The sequence below is a fragment of the Sinocyclocheilus grahami genome, unplaced genomic scaffold, assembly GCF_001515645.1.
Source record: "Sinocyclocheilus grahami isolate Dianchi unplaced genomic scaffold, SAMN03320097.WGS_v1.1 scaffold858.1, whole genome shotgun sequence".
In the NCBI taxonomy this organism is placed as follows: domain Eukaryota; kingdom Metazoa; phylum Chordata; class Actinopteri; order Cypriniformes; family Cyprinidae; genus Sinocyclocheilus; species Sinocyclocheilus grahami.
The window spans coordinates 497,958-523,422 of record NW_015506037.1 but is presented as its reverse complement, the minus strand read 5'-3'; the positions used below and the strand labels follow the sequence as shown (position 1 = coordinate 523,422).

The 25,465-nt window shown below is 41.5% G+C and overlaps 3 protein-coding genes across 3 annotated transcripts in view; 2 read left to right on the top strand and 1 right to left on the bottom strand.

The window, feature by feature from the left end:
• Positions 1 to 17,332, top strand: part of LOC107563158 (zinc finger protein 292-like) — a 21,574-nt gene extending 4,242 nt beyond the window's left edge. Inside the window, exons 2-9 of the mRNA XM_016247954.1 lie at positions 4,263 to 4,417; positions 4,530 to 4,608; positions 5,199 to 5,334; positions 5,474 to 5,676; positions 7,318 to 7,454; positions 7,626 to 7,767; positions 7,852 to 10,494; positions 12,486 to 17,332. Coding sequence (XP_016103440.1) covers positions 4,263 to 4,417; positions 4,530 to 4,608; positions 5,199 to 5,334; positions 5,474 to 5,676; positions 7,318 to 7,454; positions 7,626 to 7,767; positions 7,852 to 10,494; positions 12,486 to 16,748 — 7,758 coding nt within the window. The 3' untranslated portion in view covers positions 16,749 to 17,332. The remainder of the gene's footprint in view (positions 1 to 4,262; positions 4,418 to 4,529; positions 4,609 to 5,198; positions 5,335 to 5,473; positions 5,677 to 7,317; positions 7,455 to 7,625; positions 7,768 to 7,851; positions 10,495 to 12,485) is intronic.
• Positions 17,333 to 19,416: 2,084 nt separating this feature from the next.
• On the bottom strand, positions 19,417 to 20,556 carry gjb7 (gap junction protein beta 7). The gene has a single exon (XM_016247940.1). The coding sequence runs from the start codon at positions 20,548 to 20,550 to the stop codon at positions 19,771 to 19,773; it is 780 nt and encodes a 259-aa protein (XP_016103426.1). The 5' UTR covers positions 20,551 to 20,556; the 3' UTR covers positions 19,417 to 19,770.
• A 55-nt stretch (positions 20,557 to 20,611) lies between these two features.
• Positions 20,612 to 25,465, top strand: part of LOC107563135 (guanine nucleotide exchange factor DBS) — a 15,373-nt gene continuing 10,519 nt past the window's right edge. Inside the window, exon 1 of the mRNA XM_016247923.1 lies at positions 20,612 to 20,628. Coding sequence (XP_016103409.1) covers positions 20,612 to 20,628 — 17 coding nt within the window. The remainder of the gene's footprint in view (positions 20,629 to 25,465) is intronic.

The following is a 25,465-nucleotide window of genomic DNA, read 5'->3' as shown; positions in this document are numbered from 1 at the left end:
GTGAGAGAGAGAGAGAGAGAGAGAGTGTGTGTGTGTGTGTGTGTCAGAGAGAGAGTGTGTGTGTGTGTGTGTGTGTGTGTGAGAGAGTGTGTGTGTGTGAGAGAGTGTGTGTGTGTGAGAGAGTGTGTGTGTGTGAGAGAGTGTGTGCGCGTGTGAGAGTGTGTGTGTGTGAGAGTGAGTGTGTGAGAGAGTGTGAGTGTGTGTGTGCGCGTGTGTGAGAGAGTGTGTGCGCGCGCGCGTGTGAGAGTGTGTGTGCGTGTGTGTGTGTGTGGAGGACATAAATGTGTATAATGATAAAGGTATGACAGGTATTACAAGGAGAAGGGGACTTTTCAGGACATTACCCCATGTCCCCACTTTTCAAAACGCTTATAAATCACACAGAATGGAGTGTATTGAAAATCTGAAATAGCAGAAAGTCTCCTGTGAGGGGTAGGTTTAGGGGTAGGGTTGGTGTAGGACAATAGAATATACGGTCTGTACAGTATAAAAACCATTACGCCTATGGGATGTCCCCACTTTTCACAAAAACAAACCTGTGTGTGTGCGTCCATGCTTGCGTGTGTGTTTGTGCGTGCGTGCGTGTGTCCGTGTGTGTGTGTGAGAGAGAGAGAGTGTGTGTGTGCGTGTGTGTGTGTGTGTGTGTGTCCGTGCGTGTGTGTGTCCCTGTGTGTCCGTGCTTGATTGGGTGCGTGAGTGTGTGAGAGAGAGAGAGAGAGTGTGTGTGTGTCACAGAGAGAGAATGAGACAATCAACATGAATGGCACTTAGTCTTTCACAAAACATAGCTAACGTAGGGGCATCATAACTAGCCACCATATTGATTTACGGTCTTAAATATGTCCAGTGTTTATCAGTTTGTGCGTCAGTAATAATGCTCTGTGGGGAAACACAGTGTTCTGTGTGAAGTTACAGTAAATGGACTAAATGAAGCCTCGAGGTAAATAATTTGTCTCAATGATTTTTTTGTATTTGAGGAATCATTTCAGCCCTAGTATGTACTGAACTGAAAGACCTGTACTGACAATTTTTGTTGCGAATACGTGTGTCATTACACCCCTAGTAGCTGCACATCATCATCTACACAGACAGCATTTATCAACTTAACTGCAGAAAAAGCATTAAGATCAGTGTTCGCTGTCTGTTTTCCTGGAGAGCTCTTTTGCGTTGTGTGTACCTTAGTTGAAGTTTATTTCTCCGTTGCATTAAGCGTGTGTCTCTCTGTCGTCCGCTGCAGTAAGTTGCTGTGCTCGTGTTTCGCTCTGATGGTCCACTGACCTATATATCTGTTGGGATGTTTCTCTGTGAGATGTAGATGTGTGTGTATTGTAAGACGGTCATGTTTCATCTGTTCTCTGAGCTCAGGGTGAGCGGGAAGTGCTGTAGGCTGCTGTTGTAGGCTTCAGGTTGTTGGAGAATATCACAGTGCTCATTTGAGGGACACCTCAGATCTTGAGGGAGACAGCAGGGACGTTTCTGGAGCGTGAGCAGTCTTCCATAAATGGAAGATGTTAACAAGAAATGTGGGAACGATTCCCATTTCAAAGATAGCGTGTGCAGATTAGGGTTGTGACGGTGAGGACATTTTCCCACCGGGTAATCCATGTGAGACAACACCGGTAATACCGGTATCACCGTGGGGGCGGGGCGTTCCCTCTTTTCCCTGCTTTCCTCCGCTTTTAAATAGCTTAAAAGCGCCGTGCACATTTTACTTTCACTTTCGAATTAGCGGCAGTTCGGCGTCAATTGCTTGAATGCAACAACAAAATACAACATCAAACATACTGACATCTTTATTTAACCTAAATCTGTAATTACAGTTATTTTATTTTAGTTATATAATTCATATACATATCATTTAGTTATATAATTTTATATACATAATTTGATTTAATAATAACCTAATTTGAAGCAAAAACAGAATGTTCTGACTAGCTTTGTGAAATTATACTACATGCCTGAACGAAGCAAACAGCAGCAGCAGCTCTGAATGAGACGCAGATTCTCTCTCTGACAGCAGGAGGCGCTCATGGAGCAGCAGATACAGCGTTTCATTGGTCACCGCTGTAAACAAAGCAGCTGCGCTGAAACACTGCTTTAATATGAACTATACAGAGACCAGATGAAAAGAAAATACCACGTAAACTTTTCTGAAGACAGTCAGTTCCCCTCAGAAACACATTCATATAAACCCCCAAATCAATATTGAGGAATTTCTTCCAATAGTTCGTGCATCATGAACAGTGAGTGATCTGCCTGCTGCAGTATTTCTCTGTGCGTCCGTCTTCAGCGTCTCTGGCCTGTGTTAACGGGTGTTTACAGACTTCATATTTTCACATAAATTACATTTTGGAAAACGATTGCATTGCAACGCAGTTTGTGCAAGTCCAGAACAGAGACGGGTTGCTTGCAATAAGACAAAAAACGTCCGGTTGCCGATCGCGTGAGTTCCAGGGGAAGCTCTTTCGGCCGTCCTACACACACGTGACTGACCGCTCGCTCGCACCAACAGCAGGAGGAGACTCGTGTTACTCTCTACACTGCACTCAAGCTGAGGGATTCCTACACTTTCAGTCTTTGAGGAGACATGAAAAACAGCGCATACCGCAGGGACTGTATAACGGTAAATATTAGCGGTTTTGAAACCGTGTAATCTTCAAATCGTGGTATACCTTGAAACCGGTAATCGGCCCATGCCTACTCTCCTCACTGGAGAAATGAAATCTGATCTGTGATGCGACTGTCGTTCGGCACGCTGCATTGAGCAGCCGCATTCAGTTTTCAATTGTAGTGTCTGTTCTTTTACTGAACTAAATGATTTTTATTACTATAAAGAAATCAAAACGACGGTGGGGGTCTGTGCCGCGGTGGGCAAGTGACGTAACCGGTGTTGCGGCTTAACACCGTCAGCACCGTCTATCACGGCAAGCCTAATGCAGACGAGGAGTTAACGCGCCGCTTGCTTGGTGGCGAAACAGTGAACCGTGTCTACACCGGACACGACACCGCCGCGTCGTGAACAAATAAGTTCAGAAATTAAGTTGTGTAATAAAATGGAATGCCCCAGGGATAAAGTATTGAACACGCTTACTGAAATGTATTTAATACTTCCTACAAAAGTCTTTGTTGGTAATGACAGCAGTCTGAAGAAACTAGTGGCATGCATTGCTCAGGTGTGATTTTAGCCCATTCTTCCTCACAAACAGTCTTCAAATCTTGACGGATCTGTGGGCCTCTTCTATGAACTCTGATCTGTAGTTCTTAACATAGAAATCCTTCTGTAACCAATGCCATCAGTATGTTTTGCAACAATAAGGTTGCGAAGGTCTTGAGAGAGTTCTTTGCTTTTACCCATCATGAAATGTTTCTTGTGTGAGACGTTGGTCATGAGACACCTTTTTATAGGCCATCAATTGGGACTGAAGCAGCTAATATTAATTTCCACTGACGAGGGGCAGGATTGCTTTCTAATTACTGATAGATTTCTGCTGGTGTCTTGCTTTCCATGCCTTTTTGCTCCTCCCTTTCTTCATGTGTCTTTGAAGAGTTTAAAGAACAGCCCCTGCAACAATTACACTTTCAAACAATGAGGGGCATTGATTTTGTATGTTGATTTTTCAGTATTTTCATAAAAAAAAAGTTATCCACTCTTCCAAAAATGGCTGTCATTGTTTTGTAGAAACATTGTTTTCTGACTGGTGTTTCCACCATGCACAGTAGAGAAAAGTATGGAATCTGATTTGAGTCATTTCCAGGTCTGGATAAGCTTGAAAACAGAGAATAGGACGATATTGGTGTTTCCAGACTCCTGCCCGTATTTTTTTCTCTAACATCTACGATTGAGAATTCCTTAAAAATGTATTTATCAAACAAGCAGGGTGTTTTCATGGCATTTGGAGCAGGCAGCCAAACATTTAGAGATTTAGTAATCGTTTAACATGTATTTCTTTCACTAAACCATATGTGACTCTGGAGCACAAAAGCAGTGAAGAAAACACTAAAACAGTCAACTAAACACAAAGAAATCACAACTCTCTTACAGCAGTGCTCTCATTATAATGTTATGTTTGTGACAGATTGGCAAGTCTTGCACTTAACGGAAGCTTTTATTTTTGAATTAGATTTTTTGAATGTCAAATGATCACCGTTTTCATGATCGATCATTGCTGCCACTTTCAAGTACCTCTAACGCGCATGTGCTGCCAAGTGAGGGCAGGCTGCTGGGGGTGTTGCATTGACATGGGCATGTGTGCTCGTTGCAGACGCTGGTGGAGTATGCCAGTCTGTGGAGGATTGAGGAGGAGCCGTTACCAGTTCTGGAGGTTTACATCATTGCACTGCTGAGCTTTGCACAGGCGTCGCCGTACCTTTCCACCCAGTGTGAAGAGGTGCCAGTCCTGCTCGAACGGCTCTCACTGTAAGTATGCACTTGGAAATAAAAGCTGGTTATCTTTTCTATCTGTTCTTTTCTGTTATTTTTTTACTTTGTTGTTTGAGTTTAGAAGTATTTGTTGCCTTTCTTCCTGTAGGAGTTGTGCAGAGTTGCTGCTTTCTCTGCCCCGGAATATCCCAGATGCATTGTGGGACAGGTTCAGGACATCTGTCCAGGTAAATTTACCAGACTGAAGTTCTTAGATACTAGTTTTTGCATTGGTCAGCTTTGACGTCTTCTACAGTAATGGACAAGAAAATTATAAGTCCTTAACTCCATAGTCAACAACAAATGTGTCCCTGCAGCACAAAAGCAGTGTTAAGTCGCTGGGGGATATTTGTAGCAATAGCCAACAATACATTGTATGGGTCACAATTATACATTTCTCTTTTATGCCAAAAATCATTAGGATATTAAGTAAAGATCATGTTCCATGAAGATATTTAGTAAATCTCCTACCGTAAATATATCAAAACTTAATGTTTGATTAGTAATATGCATTGCTAAGAACTTCATTTGAACAACTTTAAAGATGATTTTCTCAATATTTAGATTTTTTTGCACCCTCAGATTCCAGATTTTCAGATAGTTGTATCTCAGCCAAATATTGCAAACCATACATCAATGGAAAGCTTATTTATTCAGCTTTCAGATGATGTATAAATCTCAATTTTGAAAGATTTACCCTTATGACTGGTTTTGTGGTCCAGGGTCACAAATGCACGTGTTCCACTGTTTTATTTTGTGTGCTGTCATGTCTGTGCAGATTGCCCATCCTCTGGTCCAGGAGAAGGGAATGAGCAATCTGATGATCCTCGCCACCATCGCACGAGAGCAAGGGGTCTGGAGCAATCCTACGCTGCAGGGCATTCTCACGAACCACATGCCGCCGCAAGAGAAAGGTGCTGCTCGTTATCCTCACATCGTTTACGTTTCTCTCCTCTTCTAATATGGCCTGACAGCAGAACTGACATTTTGGTAGAGTTAACCTGTCAATCTGTAATACACCAGCATTAAAAAAGTGTTTATTTTTCTCTGTAGTCTGTGAGTTCCTCGCTCTGGAAGGACAAACACTGCTGCGGATGCGAGTGAAGCACCTGATCAAAGAGAGCAGTGTGGATCAGGCTGCGTCGCTGGCCAAGGCCTGTGCTGAGCTCTCTGAATTTGAGGAGAAGGCACACTTTAAGCAGATGTACCTGGTTTGTTTGTGCTCTGCTGCTCCGCAGGAAGTTGTAATGGAAGAGGTAAGCCTCTGAGTGGACCGTTTACTGAGAATATACACTATCAGTCAAAGGTTTTTGAACAGTAAGATTTTTAAGGTTTTTTAAAGAAGTCTCTTCTGCTCACCAAGCCTGCATTTATTTGATCCAAAATACAGCAAAAACAGTAACATTTTTAAGCACACTAGTCAACTTGTGAAGTGAATCAAAACCTTTCTTCAAAGTTGTCCTAAAACCTAAAGCCAAAAAGCGTTCTTGTCTTGGGACAGCTTTCATGAACTTTTTTGATCCACTTCAAATGTTGACTACTATATTTTTACTATTTAAAATAGCTGTTTTCTATTTGAATATATTTTAAAATGTAATTTATTCCTGTGATTTCAAAGCTGAATTTTTAGCATCTTTACTCCAGTCACATGATCAGAAATAAAAAAACAATGCTCAAAAAACAATTATTATTATGTTGAAAACAGCTGAGTAGAATTTGATAGAAGGTTCAGCAGAACAGCATTTATCAGAAATAGAAATCTCTTGTAACATTATAAATGTCTTTATCATCACTTTTGATAAATTTAAAGCAGCCTTGCTAAATAAGTGTTAATTTCTATCATTTCTTTCCTAAAAAAAAAAAAAAAATGATACTGACTGCAAGCTTTACAAAAGCCTTTTATTTGAGATAAATGCTGATTTTTGGATCTTTCTATTCATCAAAGAATCCTGAAACTGTTTTCAACATTGATAATAATCAGAAATGTTTCTTGAGCAGCAAATCAGCATATTAGAAGGATTTCTGAAGATCATGTGACACTGAAGACATCATCACAGCAATCAATTACAGTTTAACACATATTCAAATAGAAAGCAGTTATTTTAAATGGTACAAATATTTTACAATATGACTGTTTTTGTACTTTGGATCAAATAAATGCAGGCTTGGTCAACGGAAGAGAATTCTTAAAAAAAAAAAAAATAAAAATTTTACTGTACTTTGGATCAAATAAATGCAGGCTTGGTCAACGGAAGAGAATTCTTAAAAAAAAAAAACATTAAAAATCTTACTGTTCAAAAACTTTTGACTGGTTGTGTGCTTCTATGTCTGCATCTCACCACTTCTTTTCAGATTTAGTAGTTATGAAAGTATCATCTTTATAAGCCAAATCTTAAGGGTGTATTCACACCAGGAAAGTCCGCTAGTTCACTTGCTTTGGTCCGGACCAAATACAGTGATTTGTTTTGGTTTGGTGCGGTTCGCTTTCACACTGCACTTTTTGCAAGTGAACCAGAAACTGTAAACAAAACCACACGTGTGCTTAAGGTCATCCAGTCATTGGTTCATACATTCAACCGTACCAGAGTTGGTTTGGAAGCTGAACGAGACCACCTCTTCAGCTGGGTCTGGGTACGGTTGTTTGGTCCGCACCCGAGTGCGATTGCTGTATTCACACCTGCCCAAATGATCCGCAACAAGAGGGGAAACAAACTTGAGTGCGATTCATTCAAACCAAACAAGACAGATGTGAAAACACCCTAAATCTAAGTACATCTTATGTAAAAGGTGTGAATTCAAGCTTGATTGTTGTCTAAAGGTTTTTGGAAGTACATCTTCATTCTTCAGTAGATATCAAACACGGCTTACATCTGCGACTTCTTTCCCTACCTTTTCAGCTCTCAAGAGTGGACTGTCGTGATGCTTTAGAGATGATTTGCAACCTTGAGGCTGACGGTGATGAGAAAGCTGCGTTTACGTTGTGTTCTGCTTTTTTGACCCGTCAGATTCTTCAAGAGGACTCCTACTGTGCTTGGCAAGTCACAAACGTTACCAGTGCCAGAATAATCAATGTAGAGTTAGGAAATGGCAAATAAGAATTTGCTCCAGCTATGATAATTGTCTTAAAAAAAGGCTTTATACAAGTGGTAATTTAATGTCGTCTTTCATTTCTAAATAATTTGAGATGTCATGTGTTCTCTGGCAGGGAGTTGACTCTGTTCTGGGGGAAGCTGCTCAAACGATTAGAGTCTTCAGAGCAAGGCTTTTTGGACCGATGCCGTCAGATGTCATTTCTGTCTAAGACTGTGTTCCACCTGCTCTTTTTCATTAAAGTCATCCAGTCGGAGGTGAGCCTTCTCTTTTTCTCACTTCATGCAGTTAATTTTAAATGTGATGCTAAATACTTAATATACCTTTTTTTAAATCACCAGATGGACAAAGCTGGACTTTCGACTTGCGTTGAGCTCTGTATACAAGCTCTGCGGTTGGAGTCGTGCGAAGGAAGCACCAAGGCCACAGTCTGCAAAACCATTTCCTGCCTCTTGCCCTCGGACCTGGAGGTCAAAAGGGCCTGCCAGCTGACAGAGTTTCTCCTGGAGCCAACCGTGGACTCCTACTATGCAGTGGAAACTCTTTACAATGAGCCAGACCAGAAGCTAGACGAGGAAGATCTACCAGTACCAAACTCGCTGCGATGCGAGCTCCTTTTAGTCTTCAAAACCCAGTGGCCTTTTGATCCTGAGTTCTGGAACTGGAAGGCATTAAAACGCCACTGTTTAGGTCTTATGGGGGAGGAGGCCTCAATTGTGTCCTCCATTGATGAACTGAACGATGGTGACCCTGAGGGCTTAGGCGGAGAGACCAGCATATTTAGTGAGGAGTTCAAGGACGTCTCACAGTGTTTCATGGATACAACAAATGAACTAAATGGAATGGCAGATCAGAGGCAGAAGAACAAAGAGTTGAAAAAGTTGAGAGGAAAAGGTTTTGTCTCAGCTAGGTTTAGAAATTGGCAAGCTTACATGCAGTACTGTGTTTTATGCGATAAGGAGTTCCTTGGTCACAGAATAGTGCGTCATGCGCAGACTCACTTCAAAGATGGACGCTACACCTGCCCGATATGTACAGAGACATTCGAAACGAGAGAGACTCTTGAACCACATGTTGCATCACATGTGAAACTTTCATGCAAAGAGCGTCTCGCTGCAATGAAGACTAGCAAGCAGTTAGCCAACCCCATAACAGCAGCTCCTGTCATAGCTGCCCTGAAAGCTAAAAGCAGTGAAAATCAAAAAGTGAAAAAAACAAAAAATAGCTGTGGTGGGCAGTCCAACAAACTTAGCCGTAGAGATGCCAATGACTCTTGTGAAGGGAATATTTGTCCGGTCCATAGCTGCAGGAGGGGATTTAAATATTTCCGTAATCTCGTTGCCCATGTGAAAGATCATGGCGACAACGAAGAAGCAAAGCGCTTCCTTGAAATGCAGAGCACAAAAGTGGTGTGCCAGTATTGCCGTCGTCAGTTTGTCAGTGTCGATCACCTAAACGATCACCTCCAGATGCACTGTGGCACCAAACCATACATTTGCATACAGCTTAATTGCAAAGCCAGCTTTGACTCCAATACCGAACTTATTGTACATAAGAAAGACCACCCGGTCTTCAAGGCTAAGTGTATGTTTCCGGGTTGCGGCAAGATTTTTAATGAAGCCTACAAACTGTATGACCATGAGGCACAGCATTACAAAACATTTACCTGCAAAGCACCAGACTGTGGTAAAGTGTTTCATTCACAGTCTGAGTTAGACCTCCATGCAGAGGGCCATGTCACAAAAGTGGAAGGCCAGTGCACTGACAGTCAAAGTGTTCAACCAGCAGAGCCTCATCCAGACCACTCAGATCCAAACGATCAGGGCTGTGCTCAGGCTGGCTCTCTCTCTGTCACCCATCTGAACGACACTGGCACAGGGTCTCAGGAGGATCGTCCATCTGGCATGGTGATTGTAAAGCATTCTGTTGAAAACATGCTAAATTGCGCTTTTACGGTTTCTGCTCAAGAGTGTGTCCATTCTGGGACAAGTAAACCTGAGCAACAACACATCCATCAGCATATCCCCCAGATCAATGACCACCTGGGCCAGTCAGCCGTGGACACTCACATGCCTCACCTAAATCAGCATAGACCAGAAGAATCTCTTCTGGAGGCCTTGATGAGTGATTCAGATCCCATGCCGTCTACATCTTCATACCAGAGTGTATTGGAGGACTTTCTGCCTGTCCCACCAGCTGACGGTCAGCTGCAGACAGTTGATTCAGATGCTACTCCATTATACAACAATAACAATGAACTATTTAGGCAGTACAATCCTAATCCTTTGGCTCCGGTTCAGGCATCATATCAGAGCATGTATAGCGGTAACATGACGGCTCCAACACAGACTTCCCACAATGCAACGCCACTTGTCTCGTTGGGTCAGATGCTTCCTCCTGTTTCTCAGACGCTTCCTCTACAAATGGCTTCCGTGCCAAATAATGGACAAGTATTGGAGAACAAATCTGTGAAACCAGTAGACACGAACATTGCCCAAGTGGTGAAAGAGAAAGAGAGACACAAATGCCCACATGAATCATGTACTCGAGACTATAGCTCTTACAGAAGTGTTACTAAGCACATGAGGGCTGTTCATCCCGACTTTTACACGCAGTGGAAACTAGCAAGGAAGAGCAATGCGGCGGTCAAGTCCAGACTCAGATCAGTTCCTGTAAATGGAAGCCACAATAAAGTTGTCAATCCAATAAAGAGGGTCCCTGGGCCCAGTGTTCAGACACAGAATCCCCCTGTCCAGCCTCCTCCTTTCCCAAACAACTGTACGAACCCCAACTATCCTTCTGTCTCCTCTCACGTCACTGCTTCCCCAGGGCATGTCCGTACCAATGAAATGGACAATATATTAGATCCTATTGTTCTCTCTCAGCTTGGAAATGGCACAAATCAGCCTCAAATGGCAGCAGACCATTTGTGGGACCCCAGGAACAATTCAGTACTCCAACAACAGACATGTTATTCTCAGTCAGTGACCCAAAACATGAACACGCTTCCAAGCAGTCATTTTACTCACCTGAATGCAGCTTCTACTGACAATGCACAGCAGAGAGTAATGAGCTATACTACTCTACAACCGCATAATAATCCTAATGTTAACCCAGCACCAGCTCAAGTAGACGGTGTTCAAAAACTCAATGGCACCTCAGATGACAGTCTGCATTCACTCGGCAATCTCATTCCACCGTCACTGCTTCCCCAGGGCATGTCCGTACCAATGAAATGGACAATATATTAGATCCTATTGTTCTCTCTCAGCTTGGAAATGGCACAAATCAGCCTCAAATGGCAGCAGACCATTTGTGGGACCCCAGGAACAATTCAGTACTCCAACAACAGACATGTTATTCTCAGTCAGTGACCCAAAACATGAACACGCTTCCAAGCAGTCATTTTACTCACCTGAATGCAGCTTCTACTGACAATGCACAGCAGAGAGTAATGAGCTATACTACTCTACAACCGCATAATAATCCTAATGTTAACCCAGCACCAGCTCAAGTAGACAGTGTTCAAAAACTCAATGGCACCTCAGATGACAGTCTGCATTCACTCGGCAATCTCATTCCTCCTCAACAAGTCATGAGTCCTAATGTAACGGCAGCCGTTAATTCAGTAGCAGAGACAAATCTGGGAACTGCTCAAATGTCTGTGTTGCCCCCTTACACTGACAGTTTGAACATTTCTGTTCCCAGAGATACTTCAGCAGCTTACCCGCAGCAAACAAACAATGAATCGTTCTCTGCAATAACCAATACCCAGTCTTTGGTGAAGTTGGAGAGATCTGGAGAGACAGCTTTAGGTTTACCACTGCCTACCAATGAAACTCCCCAATCAAACGGGAGTTCTCCAAGTTCTCAGAGTAACACTGGAAATGTGTCCAGTGATGGGGACAGCAAAAGAGTTAAGCGAAGCAGAAGAACAAAATGGCCTGCCATTATTAAAGATGGCAAGTTCATTTGCCGCAGGTGTTATAGAGAATTCCAGAGTCCCAAATCTCTGGGAGGACATTTATCTAAGCGAGCTCATTGCAAGCCATTTGATGAAGCTGACCTGACAGCAGACCTCCCCAGCTCATTTCTTGATCTTCTTAACTCACCTCATCCAACATCGTCTTCATATTTGAACCTGCCGCAGCCTAAGGGACCTCTTGATCCAAAATTATTCCCAAATGTCACTTTTCCCCAAGCCAATGGCACCTACACTAGCAATGACAAACAGACGGGAGGAGTGTTGAAGCAAAGCCCGTCAAATCTGTGTGCGAGCTCTGGACAAGAACATCAGACGGTTTCAAACCCGTGTGGTCCATATGCTCAGAGCAGTCGTATGTCAGAAACTAGTGTCATACAGCACACTGGTAGTGTCAAACATCAGCTACAAGCAAGTTATTCTGAGATGTCTAACCCACCGTTTAATGAGAGTGTCCATGATCCTCTTCTTTCTCAGTTGTTGGCTGATGACCAATCTACGTCCAGCCTGAACAGTGGTTCATCAGATCATGTCAGTCAAATTCTTCAAGCTGAAACTTTAAACAAAATGAAAGATATCAAGGATAAAACAACCAACAGCAATGCAAGTGACCTATCAAATGATGGACTTCTGGCAGCCATGCAAAGTCTTGCTCAAAACCTGGTGTCTGAAAAGAGTGTCAGAGAAAGACTACGTGACCAGATATTGGCTGGAGACCTACACAAAAAAAGCAGCTTGCCTCGTGGATCGAGTGTCGACAGTTCCTGCTCACAAACTTTCCCAAACAACTGTACGAACCCCAACTATCCTTCTGTCTCCTCTCACGTCACTGCTTCCCCAGGGCATGTCCGTACCAATGAAATGGACAATATATTAGATCCTATTGTTCTCTCTCAGCTTGGAAATGGCACAAATCAGCCTCAAATGGCAGCAGACCATTTGTGGGACCCCAGGAACAATTCAGTACTCCAACAACAGACATGTCATTCTCAGTCAGTGACCCAAAACATGAACACGCTTCCTAGCAGTCATTTTACTCATGTGAATGCAGCTTCTAGTGACAATGCACAGCAGAGAGTAATGAGCTATACTACTTTACAACCGCATAATAATCCTAATGTTAACCCAGCACCAGCTCAAGTAGACAGTGTTCAAAAACTCAATGGCACCTCAGATGACAGTCTGCATTCACTCGGCAATCTCATTCCTCCTCAACAAGTCATGAGTCCTAATGTAACGGCAGCCGTTAATTCAGTAGCAGAGACAAATCTGGGAACTGCTCAAATGTCTGTGTTGCCCCCTTACACTGACAGTTTGAACATTTCTGTTCCCAGAGATACTTCAGCAGCTTACCCGCAGCAAACAAACAATGAATCGTTCTCTGCAATAACCAATACCCAGTCTTTGGTGAAGTTGGAGAGATCTGGAGAGACAGCTTTAGGTTTACCACTGCCTACCAATGAAACTCCCCAATCAAACGGGAGTTCTCCAAGTTCTCAGAGTAACACTGGAAATGTGTCCAGTGATGGGGACAACAAAAGAGTTAAGCGAAGCAGAAGAACAAAATGGCCTGCCATTATTAAAGATGGCAAGTTCATTTGCCGCAGGTGTTATAGAGAATTCCAGAGTCCCAAATCTCTGGGAGGACATTTATCTAAGCGAGCTCATTGCAAGCCATTTGATGAAGCTGACCTGACAGCAGACCTCCCCAGCTCATTTCTTGATCTTCTTAACTCACCTCATCCAACATCGTCTTCATATGTGAACCTGCCACAGCCTAAGGGACCTCTTGATCCAAAATTATTCCCGAATGTCACTTTTCCCCAAGCCAATGGTACCTACACTAGCAATGACAAACATACGGGAGGAGTGTTGAAGCAAAGCCCGTCAAATCTGTGTGCGAGCTCTGGACAAGAACATCAGACGGTTTCAAACCCGTGTGGTCCATATGCTCAGAGCAGTCGTATGTCAGAAACTAGTGTCATACAGCACACTGGTAGTGTCAAACATCAGCTACAAGCAAGTTATTCTGAGATGTCTAACCCACCGTTTAATGAGAGTGTCCATGATCCTCTTCTTTCTCAGTTGTTGGCTGATGACCAATCTACGTCCAGCCTGAACAGTGGTTCATCAGATCATGTCAGTCAAATTCTTCAAGCTGAAACTTTAAACAAAATGAAAGATATCAAGGATAAAACAACCAACAGCAATGCAAGTGACCTATCAAATGATGGACTTCTGGCAGCCATGCAAAGTCTTGCTCAAAACCTGGTGTCTGAAAAGAGTGTCAGAGAAAGACTACGTGACCAGATATTGGCTGGAGACCTACACAAAAAAAGCAGCTTGCCTCGTGGATCGAGTGTCGACAGTTCCTGCTCACAAATGTCTGTTGCAAGTCCCGTTAGTGGGGATCCACAATGTACCTCAAACTTGATTCAGATTGAGCCTCAAAGTGAGCAGCAACCTGTGGGAAACACAGCCGAAGTCCCTGTCGAGTCAGTATTGCAATTGGGTGAGGTGAGCTCAAATGAGCTCTTAATTCACGCCATTTCATCTGTGGTTTCAGGAAGTACTGTCAATGATCAGTCCAACCATACATCCATAACCAATGTGGATGAAGTGTTGGAAATCCAAAAAGCTCTTGAGAATCTTGACCTAGACAGAGAAATCAGTGAAGTTAGCAGAACTGTGGATAGTCCTGCGGTGAATGGTGAACAGCTTAATAAGCCAGAGTCCAAAGAGTTACCCGTTGAGTTACCAAGTTATGTGAAACCATTTGCATGTGACGCAAATGGTTGCACTTACAGTGCGATGACAAAAGATGCTCTTTTTAAACACCTTGTCAAGCTGCACAATTACACAGATGACATGCTTACTCGCGTGAAAGACCAGTTTAATGTTGCCCCTTTCAGCTGTCAAAAATGTTCCAAGGCTTTCACACGCAACTCCAACCTCAAAGCCCATTATTTGACAATTCACAAATTTTCACAGGAAGACATAAAGAAGATGAAAATTAAGTCTCAGTCCAATCGCAGGCTCCCAGAGCGTGACATAAGAAGCCCTTGTCCAGTGCCAGAAATTCCCAATTCAGTTAAAAACACTCCACTTGTAGATGCACGTCAACAGCAGAAAAATGTTGCATGTGCATCGGGCACCACTAGAGAAGATAATGTCAAAATATCACAGTGCATCACTTCATCGCTTGTCCAGCAATCGGCCTTTGTGTCTCGAGGCAAAAGTCGTGCAGTGGGAACTCCGACAGTAACGCCGCAAAATCAGATGCCGTTTCAGCCATCAGTGATTGTGTCTGGTCGTTCTTCAGTGACTCCAAGGATGGATCAGAACGCAAAAGGATTTTTTTCCACAAAGTCCCCCCCCATTTCTGGCCCGACCCATGTGTCCCCATTAAAAGAGATTCTACCGATAGCCCCTTTTACCCAGAATCCTTCAGCGCCAGTACAAGCACTAAATCAGTCCTTGGACAAAAAGTCCAAACCTCCTAGCAAGCCTCGAGTGGCAAAGCCAAGAGAATCTCCCAAAAAAACCAAAGAGAAAAAAACAGAGGGCGATGACATTTTCAGTCCTTACAGACCTTACCGTTGTGTTCACCAGGGCTGTGTGGCAGCTTTTACAATTCAACACAATTTGATCCTACATTATAAAGCTGTGCACCAGTCTGCTTTGCCTAAATTTGAGGTCAACAGTCAAGAGGAACAGAATGAAGAGGAGGCCGAGGACAAGGATACAAGTGAAGAGAGCGACGAAAAGCTAGACATGGACGTCAAAGAGGTGGATGAGTTCAGGTGTCAAGTCAAAGACTGTTCTTGCATTTTTCAGTCAGTTCCAGACTTGCTCCAGCACTACCTTCAGCTCCACAAATTAACCCTTGAGAAAGCAGGTGCCATGATGTGCAGCATCAACCTAGGCAGGTTTCAGTGCGATCAACCGGACTGCTCAGAGACATTCACTGCTTTCTGGAAATATATCAGCCATTTCGATCAAGAGCATAAAGAAACCACGCTCTCAAAAGTCGACCCCGTGGAAGGAATGTTCAGATGCCCCATGGAAGGATGTGAATGCGCATACAGCACACGGTCAAATCTACTGCGACACACCATGAAGAAACACCAAGACGTGTACAAACGGCTGCTCATGAACCCACGGGAAGGCAAGAGTGGGGTTAAACTCGGTCGTCCCAGGAAGTACGAAACGGACGTTGTCGAGAAAGAGAACAGAGAAACTAACAAAAAACCCGTTAAGGAAGCTGTTAAAAAGAGAAAAGCTAACAAAAATAACTGGACCAAATATGGGAAACCCATTTTGAAAACGCAGGAAGAAGCTTCTGCCATGTGCACCAAACGCTTGCAACTGCAGTATGCTTGTATGATAAAGGGTTGCGAAACGGTGACCAGTTCTGAGCGAAATATAATGAAACATTATCTTCAGCATGGACTCCCAAAACAGTACCTGGAAGAACAGAGGAGCAACTTCATATACTGTAAAAAGTTACCCCGATCCAGATACAAGCGCATCGCTTCCAGAAGCGACGACACGGATAATTCAGCGGAGAGCTCCATCGAGACGACTGAGAATGAGGAAGTCGCTGAGCCTGGCCAGAGTGAGTCCGAGTTCTCCAAGCCTACTTCTGAGAAAGAAAGCACAGAGGATGCCGATCTGTCTGACGGAAAGCCTTCTACAGACACGTGCTCGGAGATATCTGTGGTAGTTAAGAGACGGAGAGGACGTCCACGCAAGGGGGAGAGAGTATCGGACAAGTCCTTCGGACCTAAAAGGGTGACAAGACTAAGAAACACAAGGAGTTCTGCAGTCAGTTACGTGGACTTGAACTCTGACTCCACGTCCTCCAGCACTACCATGGCACAGGAAGATGCCTCTGGTCAAAATACACCACTGAGTTCATTCAAGCCCATGGGATTTGAGGTGTCCTTTCTTCAGTTTCTGCAGGAATCAAACACGTCCCAGAAGAGGAAAGCTACGGTACCCTTGAATGGAAATGCACACAAAAAAATGACTGCTTTCCACCTGAAGACTGCGACGGTCGTGTGCAAAAGATCTGATGCCCAATTGCATTCGAGAGAAGTCCTGCAACTTGTTGAATTTAAGAATCCCCAGAAGTTGACTTCGCTCAGCAACGTCACCTTTGAGGTGCAGAAGGTTTTTTCGGGTGTCTATGAATTTCTTCTCAAGCAGCTTCATGAAATGCGACCCACGGTGATCCTTCAAAAAGAGGATTAATGTACCAGACCCTTGTGTCATGTTGTCTGAACTCAGGATAAGGTCAATGGCTAACCTTCTGCAAACCAGTGCCCAATCGTTAGTTGTACCTGGTAGTTGAACTCTAGTTGAAGGTGAATGCTGAATGATCGTTGCTTGTCAAGGAGTAGTGGGATGTTTGATGATCCGGAAAACACTACACACCCCACTATCTTAAAGGTCCCTAGTGCGATGTTTATTACTTAACAGAACTGTGTATGTTAAGCTCATTTTATAGTTGCAGTAGATGATGAAATACCTCTAAAGCATGTGTCTTTATGAAGCTGTTCAGCACATTTCTGTTGCCTTTGGAGTTTTGTTTTTTCCTTTTTGAGTGTTGGATAGACTCGTAATTTTTAATATTCCATTGGACATTTTTCTATCCAGCTGAAAGTGAATCATTATCAATTCTGATGTTATGTAGTGCTGTGTATAATTAGAAACTGTTTTGGTCCTGTTTACCTTGTAAATCTGAAATTTGTCAATAATGTTGTGTGTGTGGCTCTTTGATCAACCACTGCCACCAGCGGTCTGTATGTTAATCAATAGCAACCAATTTAATACAGCTTGCATTTTGTTACTCTGTGTTGGTCTCATCCTTACTTGCATGGTTATTGAAATTATAAAACCGCTGTGAGGGATGTTTAGGGGATCAAACATATGATTAGCTCAGTATAAAAAGCAATTATACCATGTATACATGGAAACAAAAAGAGTTGTATATACGCTATATTGACAAACGTATTGGGACACCCCTTCTTTAGAAAAGAAAAGGGCACTTTTAAAACTGGCAACAAAGATGGAAACATAATTCATGTATTTAAAAGTTGTATTTCCATCTCTGTTGCAACAGTTTTGGAAGCGTCTAAAATGACTGTACCTATATATACAAGTCACTGGTGTCTGGTGAAGAGTTTTTGGCTCGAGGTCTGCATTTAAAGTCCCAGCAGACCGGTCAAGTTCTTCCACACTGACTCAATCATTTCTTTTTGAACCTTGTCTTATACAGAGAGGCATTGTCATGTTAGAATAGAAAAGGGTCCTGTCAATGTTAATCAATAGCAACCAATTTAATACAGCTTGCATTTTGTTACTCTGTGTTGGTCTCATCCTTACTTGCATGGTTATTGAAATTATAAAACCGCTGTGAGGGATGTTTAGGGGATCAAACATATGATTAGCTCAGTATAAAAAGCAATTATACCATGTATACATGGAAACAAAAAGAGTTGTATACGCTATATTGACAAATGTATTGGGACACCCCTTCTTTAGAAAAGAAAAGGGCACTTTTAAAACTGGCAACAAAGATGGAAACATAATTCATGTATTTAAAAGTTGTATTTCCATGTTAATCAATAGCAACCAATTTAATACAGCTTGCATTTTGTTACTCTGTGTTGGTCTCATCCTTACTTGCATGGTTATTGAAATTATAAAACCGCTGTGAGGGATGTTTAGGGGATCAAACATATGATTAGCTCAGTATAAAAAGCAATTATACCATGTATACATGGAAACAAAAAGAGTTGTATATACGCTATATTGACAAACGTATTGGGACACCCCTTCTTTAGAAAAGAAAAGGGCACTTTTAAAACTGGCAACAAAGATGGAAACATAATTCATGTATTTAAAAGTTGTATTTCCATCTCTGTTGCAACAGTTTTGGAAGCGTCTAAAATGACTGTACCTATATATACAAGTCACTGGTGTTTGGTGAAGAGTTTTTGGCTCGAGGGCTGCATTTAAAGTCCCAGCAGACCGGTCAAGTTCTTCCACACTGACTCAATCATTTCTTTTTGAACCTTGTCTTATACAGAGAGGCATTGTCATGTTAGAATAGAAAAGGGTCCTGTCAGAACTGTTGCTATAAAATTAGAAGCACACAATTCCCTAGAATAAATTATATGCTTAAACATTAAGATCTGTACTCATGGAAATACTACTAAAGTAGTCAAACCTGCTCTTCAGAAGGGGTGTCCTAATACTTTTGTCCGTATAGTGTATGTCAGTCCATAGTGGTAGGTGCTTTTAAAGTTGTAGAGGCATTTAGTTTTTCTTTCTGTTCTCAAGCCACTTAATTTTTAATAACGCACTGATCCACCATGATTATCTGACAAGGTTTATTTTCGACATGTAAAAGAATCAGTCCTCATAAGTACAGTTGGTTCCACTTTATATTAGGTGTTTTAACTACTGTGTACTTGCAGCTAAAGTAATGAATAGTTTGGTACAATGTACTTGCGTTCATTGTATTGCAAATCACTTTAGCTGCTATTGAGGGGTTAGGGCCATGATTGAGTATGATTAGGGTTAAGGGTCTGCAGTGTAATTATAGATGTATCTACAGAAAGGTATTTTTTAAATGCAAGTACGATATAAAAACTTGTATGTACACAATAAGTGCATTGTATCAAATGATTAATTTAAGTACGTAGTAGTTAAAGACAATATAAAGTGGGTCTCATCTAGTTCTGTAATTGGACAGTACCACAATTATTTATCATACAAAAATAAATACATTAATATGACCATAAACTTCGCAGGCCCAACAATATGCTAAATGATCGACATAACAGTCTTAATAATAAAATTGACAGGTTTGGTTTCAATAGTTGATGATAGTAAGTAGTTTAATGTTCTCCACACAAGACATACTGTGGTCGACAAACTATCCCTCGTTCCAAACGAACCTGTATTTAATGTCATCTGGGCTGTATTTTGTCGTCTTTGTTGATGGTTTGTGAGTATGAGGGCATGCTGACGTCTAGTTTGACTAGATGCTACTCAAATAGCAAGAATTTATGCCCTGAATACAGTACAGCAAAAAGATATGAGAAGTGTTTGCTCTTCCCTTTTGAAAGTTCATACTTCTGTTTGTTATGCTAACGTAGCTCAACGTGACTAGTTTGTTATTTGCATTTGTTCTTGTGATTCCTTGCTGTCTACGAGCCATCAGCGGAGAAGAACTGGTGTAGCATGCACGAAAAAGCCCAAGTGTTCACGCAGCAGCAAGCTTTGGGCTTTCCTTTGCAGCCGGCGCAGAATGAAGGCCTTCGTCTTTAGACATGGCTAGCGACGGCGGTGAGCCGAGAGTGAGCGTGGATGGAGGCCGACCGCTTCTTTCATGCACTGGAGCGTACCTCTTACTGAAGCACTTCCAGCACTGCTTCGATATGATATACATCATCTCCACCACATTCAGTGCAATGCACAGGATAGACGTACAGCCCATGATATAAAGGAAGATTTTCTTCTCTGTGGCTTTTGCGATGTAGCAGTCCACCGTGTTGGGACAGGGGCTCTCGTTGCACCGGAGCAAGCGGGGAACGTGGAAGCCGCTGTACAGGAAGAAGAAAGCCAGCAGAGTGGCCACCTCGAAGGACGTCTTGAGGATGAGGCTCATGATGTAGGTGAAGAACAGCCCTCCGTCGATGCTGCCTTTATCCTGGTACAGCTTCCTCTTGTACTTGCTCTCTCTGTGCTCCCTGTAAGCCACATGCAGAGCCACCAGCAGCGACGGGGTGGACACCATGATCAGCTGAATGGCCCATAACCGCACTTGAGAGATGGGGAAGAAGTGGTCGAAGCAAACCTGCTCGCAGCCCGGCTGCTGTGTGTTGCAGACGAAGTCTTTGAACTCGTCCTTCCACACCTGCTCGGCGGCGGCGACGTACACCAGGATGCGAAACACGAAGAGGATGGAGAGCCAGACCCGCCCGACGACAGTCGAGTACTTGTTTACCCCGCTTAACACATTCTCCAGGAATCCCCAGTTCATGTTTCATCGGGCTGCTGCGGGAGTCAGAAGGAAACCAAGAGTTCAGTGTCTTCAAATCACCATGTACACTCTTAAAAGGTTAGTTAAGTTCAGCCAAAGATTTTAATTCTGTCATTAATTACTCACCCTCATGTCGTTCCAAACCCGTAAGACCTCCATTTTGATGAAATCCGAGAGCTCTCTGACCCTCCGTAGACAGCAAGGGAACAAGAAACTTTCCCAGACCCAGAAACGTAGGAAGGACATCGTCCAAGTGATATCAGTGGTTCAACCCTAATATTACAAAGCTATGTGAATACTTCTTGTGCACAAAGAAAACAAAAATAACTTTATTAAAATGTTCTTCTCCTCCTTCGTAAAATTACAGTTGAACCACTGATATCACCTGGACTATTATAACAATGTCCTCGGATTTCATCAGAAATATCTTAATTTGTGTTCTGAAGATGAACGAAGGTCTTGCGGGTTTGGAACGACATGAGAGTGAGTAATGACAGAATTTTCATTTGAGAGTGAAGTACAGTATACCTTTAAAAATAAAGGGTTCCATGAAGAACTTTTAACATCCATGGAACATTTTCACTGGACAACAGGTTCTTTAGATCAGTGGTTCCCAACCACTAACATTATGCATGTCTACTTAACCAAACACCCAGTTCAGCTCTTGGATTCTCTACAATTAAACTGATCACCTGAATCAAGTGCTTGATTAAAGCAAAATGTCCAGTGTTGAGGGCTCCAGGAACCACTCAGATGACTAAAATGTTGTTCACAGTAAGAAAAAATGGTTCTTTTAAAGACTGATTGGTCTCTGTCCAAATCCGCCTTTGGAGCTTTATTTTTAAGAGCATAACATGCAGGACAATTAATGTCATGTTTGTACTCTTTAGACAGGTATGCTTACAATCCATAATAATCTATCAAGAGGCTTTTCAGAGCATTGTCAAATCTAGATTTGAGAATCAGATTGAGCTTTATTCGCCAAGTGTGATGATGAAGATCCTTTCGTGTGAGATACTTCTTGAAACACATCCAGCATTAAGACGATTTTAAGAGTCCATAATCTATAATAACTCTTCCTCCGGTGAAAAAGTCTATCTGCTGTTGTCTCTCGCATCAAAATCCAGCCACATATGTGTTTAGAGCTGTTTAAACATGTGCTTGATCTGTGCAGATTTCTCTCCTGATTCACACCAGAACACTGACTCACTTTTCATTCATTGCTTTTTCACTTAAAAAAACAAAAAAAAACTAGAAAGTCAAATCAAGTCAATAAGTGTAAGTGGTTTCAGAATTTAAGAAATGTATCAAGTTTTCAAGATATTATTAGAATTTGTAAAGGTCACAAATTTAATTAAAAGAATTTAGATTTTCTTTTCTTATTTTTTAGCTACAGTGCCTTGTGAAAGTATTCACACATTTTTTCACATTTTGTTATTGCCTTATGTTAAACTTCTTTAAATTACTTTTTCCCACATCAATCTACACTCCATACACCAAACTGACAAAGCAAAAACAGAACTGTCACAACTTCATAAATGTATTAAAAATGTAAAAAACTGAAATAAGTAAACAATTGAATTTGCCACAGGTTAACTTCACCCGAAGTGTAGTAACATCTACAAGCAATATGAATTTCAACTGTCCCAGATAAGGGTATGAATACTTATGCAATGGAATCATTTACGTTTTTTATTTTCAATAATTTTACAAAGATTTTAAAAGTTTTTTGCTTTAACAATTTGGTGTATAGAGTGTAGATTTATGTGGAAAAAAAGTAATTTAAAGCTGTTTAACATAAGGCAGCAACATAACAAAGCGTGAAAAAAATGAAGTATGAATACTTTCGCAAGGCACTGTATATTAATTACAGTCCTCATCGATGCTGCACACTCATCTCAGCAGGTGGAGGAGATGCACTGTAATGTTTGCCACCCGCCGCTGAAGCGAAAGAAGAAGAGCACAGAGCAGCAGAGGTGTGATGTCTGTCTGTCGTCCTGTAGGTCAGGTGTGTCTGTGACAGCAGCAGCAGCGGCAGTAGCGGACTCGGCCTCCAGGGGCCCCGGGCTCTTCTATGGGTGTCTCTCAAATGGAAGGCTGCACACATCTAAATTCAGGAAAATAAACTGAAAGAGCGAGTCGGTACTGATCATCTGAATCTGAGCATGCATCCCTCTGTTTGAGAAGCACAGTCGCCTCCTCGTGCTCGCTAAAAGTGATTAGAAGTCATTAGAACCAGTTCGAAACGACTCGGAGGTTATTACGCTGGAACTGGCTTGTCCACATTTCTGAGCGTTGCACGACAGAACAGACCATGACGTCATCTTGCAAGATAAACCACGAGCTCTATCAGTTATTGTTAATGTTCTGGTGATTTTGCTTCAGTGTACAGTTTGTTAATATTGTGCAAAGCATACAGACAGCTGAACTGCTGAGATGTCTTGCTCCATTCACGCCATAAACGCATGTCCTGCTGAGCTGTGGGCTATGACTCATTTCACGGGCAAAGCAGACACGATTACAATTTATGTATCGTCATTTTTTTTTGTTTTTACAAATAAAGCTTCATATTATGAGCTTCATATACTTTCCACCACCTTTATCGTGCAGGCATGGTGAGATTATAGACTCCTTCAATCTACAAACAACAGTGAGGACTGGACTCCAGACATGTCGTTATGGAGCAGCCCTACACTTCCACGAGACACGAGTGAGCTGATGTTATATATAGTATTAACTGCTGCACTAGCGCTCTGCTGGACTTTCAGGTTGGTCTTTGTGACGGCTCCAATGGCCATAAATAATAAGATTACTATCTGAATTATGTATTTTTTATTTAGCTATGGGCACTTTTGCCACTCTTACTAGTTTAATTAGTCTACTAACAATTCTCAAAATTCAGTATGTGTAGATACATTACAGGACAATTTGTTTATTTTTCATAAACAGTCATGACATAATTTTCACCACAAGTGATGTTTTAGGCTTAAAATATTAAGAAGAAAAACAATGACCTTTTAAATAAGTGGTAACACTTTACAATAGGATCTCATATGTTAACATTAGTTAATGCAGCATGAACCAGCAATATGTGAGCCCGGAACACAAAACCAGTTATAAGAGTCAATTTTTTTAATCTGAAAGCTGAATAAATAAGCTTTCCATTGATGTATGGTTTGTTAGGATAGGACAATATTAATAAATCTGGAATCTGAGGGTGCAAAAAAATCTAAATATTGAGAAAATCATCTTTAAAGTTGTTCAAATGAAGTTCTTAGCAATGCATATTACTAATCAAACATTAAGTTTTGATATATTAACAGTAGGAAATTTACTAAATATCTTCATGGAACATGATCTTTACTTAATATCCTAATGATTTTTGGCATAACAGAAAAATGTATAATTGTGACCCATACAATGTATTGTTGGCTATTGCTACAAATATCCCCCAGCGACTCAACACTGCTTTTGTGCTGCAGGCTCACATATGTTTTGGTTTAAAAAGTGAAGTAAAAGTCTGAAATAACTATATTTATGTACTATAAGACCAATGACAAATAAAGCTTCTAAAAGATGTTTGTTTGTGGAAATCTTTCCAAATGAACGTTATGCATATTTTTGAGTTGGGAACAATGTGTTTAAACAAGTTACATTTGTTAAACAACATTTCAAAGTGTTTAAATTACTTTACCACCAAAAAAACAATAAAATGTCAGGTGGTGCGACCAAATATTTGTAAATGGTATTTATATTCTTATATAACTTCATAAAAGCGTCTAATAAATGACTAAATAAATAAATATTCCTAATTTTATTTCTGAGTGAAATCTTAGCAAAGTTACCCTTAGAGTATCTACAGTTATATTTTGTAGCGGTGTGTTTGATTCATATTCATTTAGAATGATTGCATAATAACGGCTGGGTATTTAGTCATTTCAGCATCTGATTTTACTTTTAGAGACAAAAATAGTCACACAGGTAAACAAATACATTTAATGCAGTGTTCACAATCTAGTTTTAACTTTGGCCTATTTTTTATTCAAACGAAGAATTTACACGGTTGCTTTTTTTTCCATTTCAATTACATATAAATATACAGATGCAAGAGTTTGATCAGCAGTCTTTGTTGAGGTAGTGAACTGCTCAAACATGTGAGAACGAGTGCAATAGATTGATTAGGCACGCCGTAATCAATTGTGATTGATTGATACAAAAAATGTTAAATCACCAGCTTAAGTCCATTGAGAATTTTCATTTAAAATATCAAAAAAGCATTCATACATGCCTTTGTGCTGAAGCGTGAAAATACAAGAGCGTTAGAAAGCAGCGGCACGTTGCTGAATGATCTGTTTTCAGAAGTAGATGCATTCAGCTTTACTAACAGGCTGTTATTGAAGGATGGAGCCGTTAAAACTAGAGAAGATGTCAAATGTGTGATTTAAAGTGCTGTGTTTAAAGTGCACACTTGTGCATCAAAGCCAATAAAAGAGGACAAACCTTGGAATAAAAGCTTGGCCAGAAACAGAGCAGGTCTACACGTGCTCATGTGTGAAAGCCATGGCATCAGGACTCGATCCATCAGCCTCTCAGACAGCAGAAACACTCTCGTTTCTTCTCTGTAACAGGATCTGAGTGTGTTTCTGCAGAGCTGGTTTGCCCGTTCGGTCTGGATGCCTTCAGCATCATGTGGTTGTGAAGCACCTGTTTGGAAACGTACAGCATATTTGTGTTGAAGGTAAGCAGGGATTGGTTTGAAGAGGAGAGGCCAGACATCTACACCAGCTACTTGTTCTGTAAATAACATATCTGGACATTCATTTAAACAATCACACGTTTCTCTCTCTCTATATATAGTGTTACATAATGTTTTTCTTATCTTAGTGTTATATTCCATCTCTACGGTGTGTGTGTC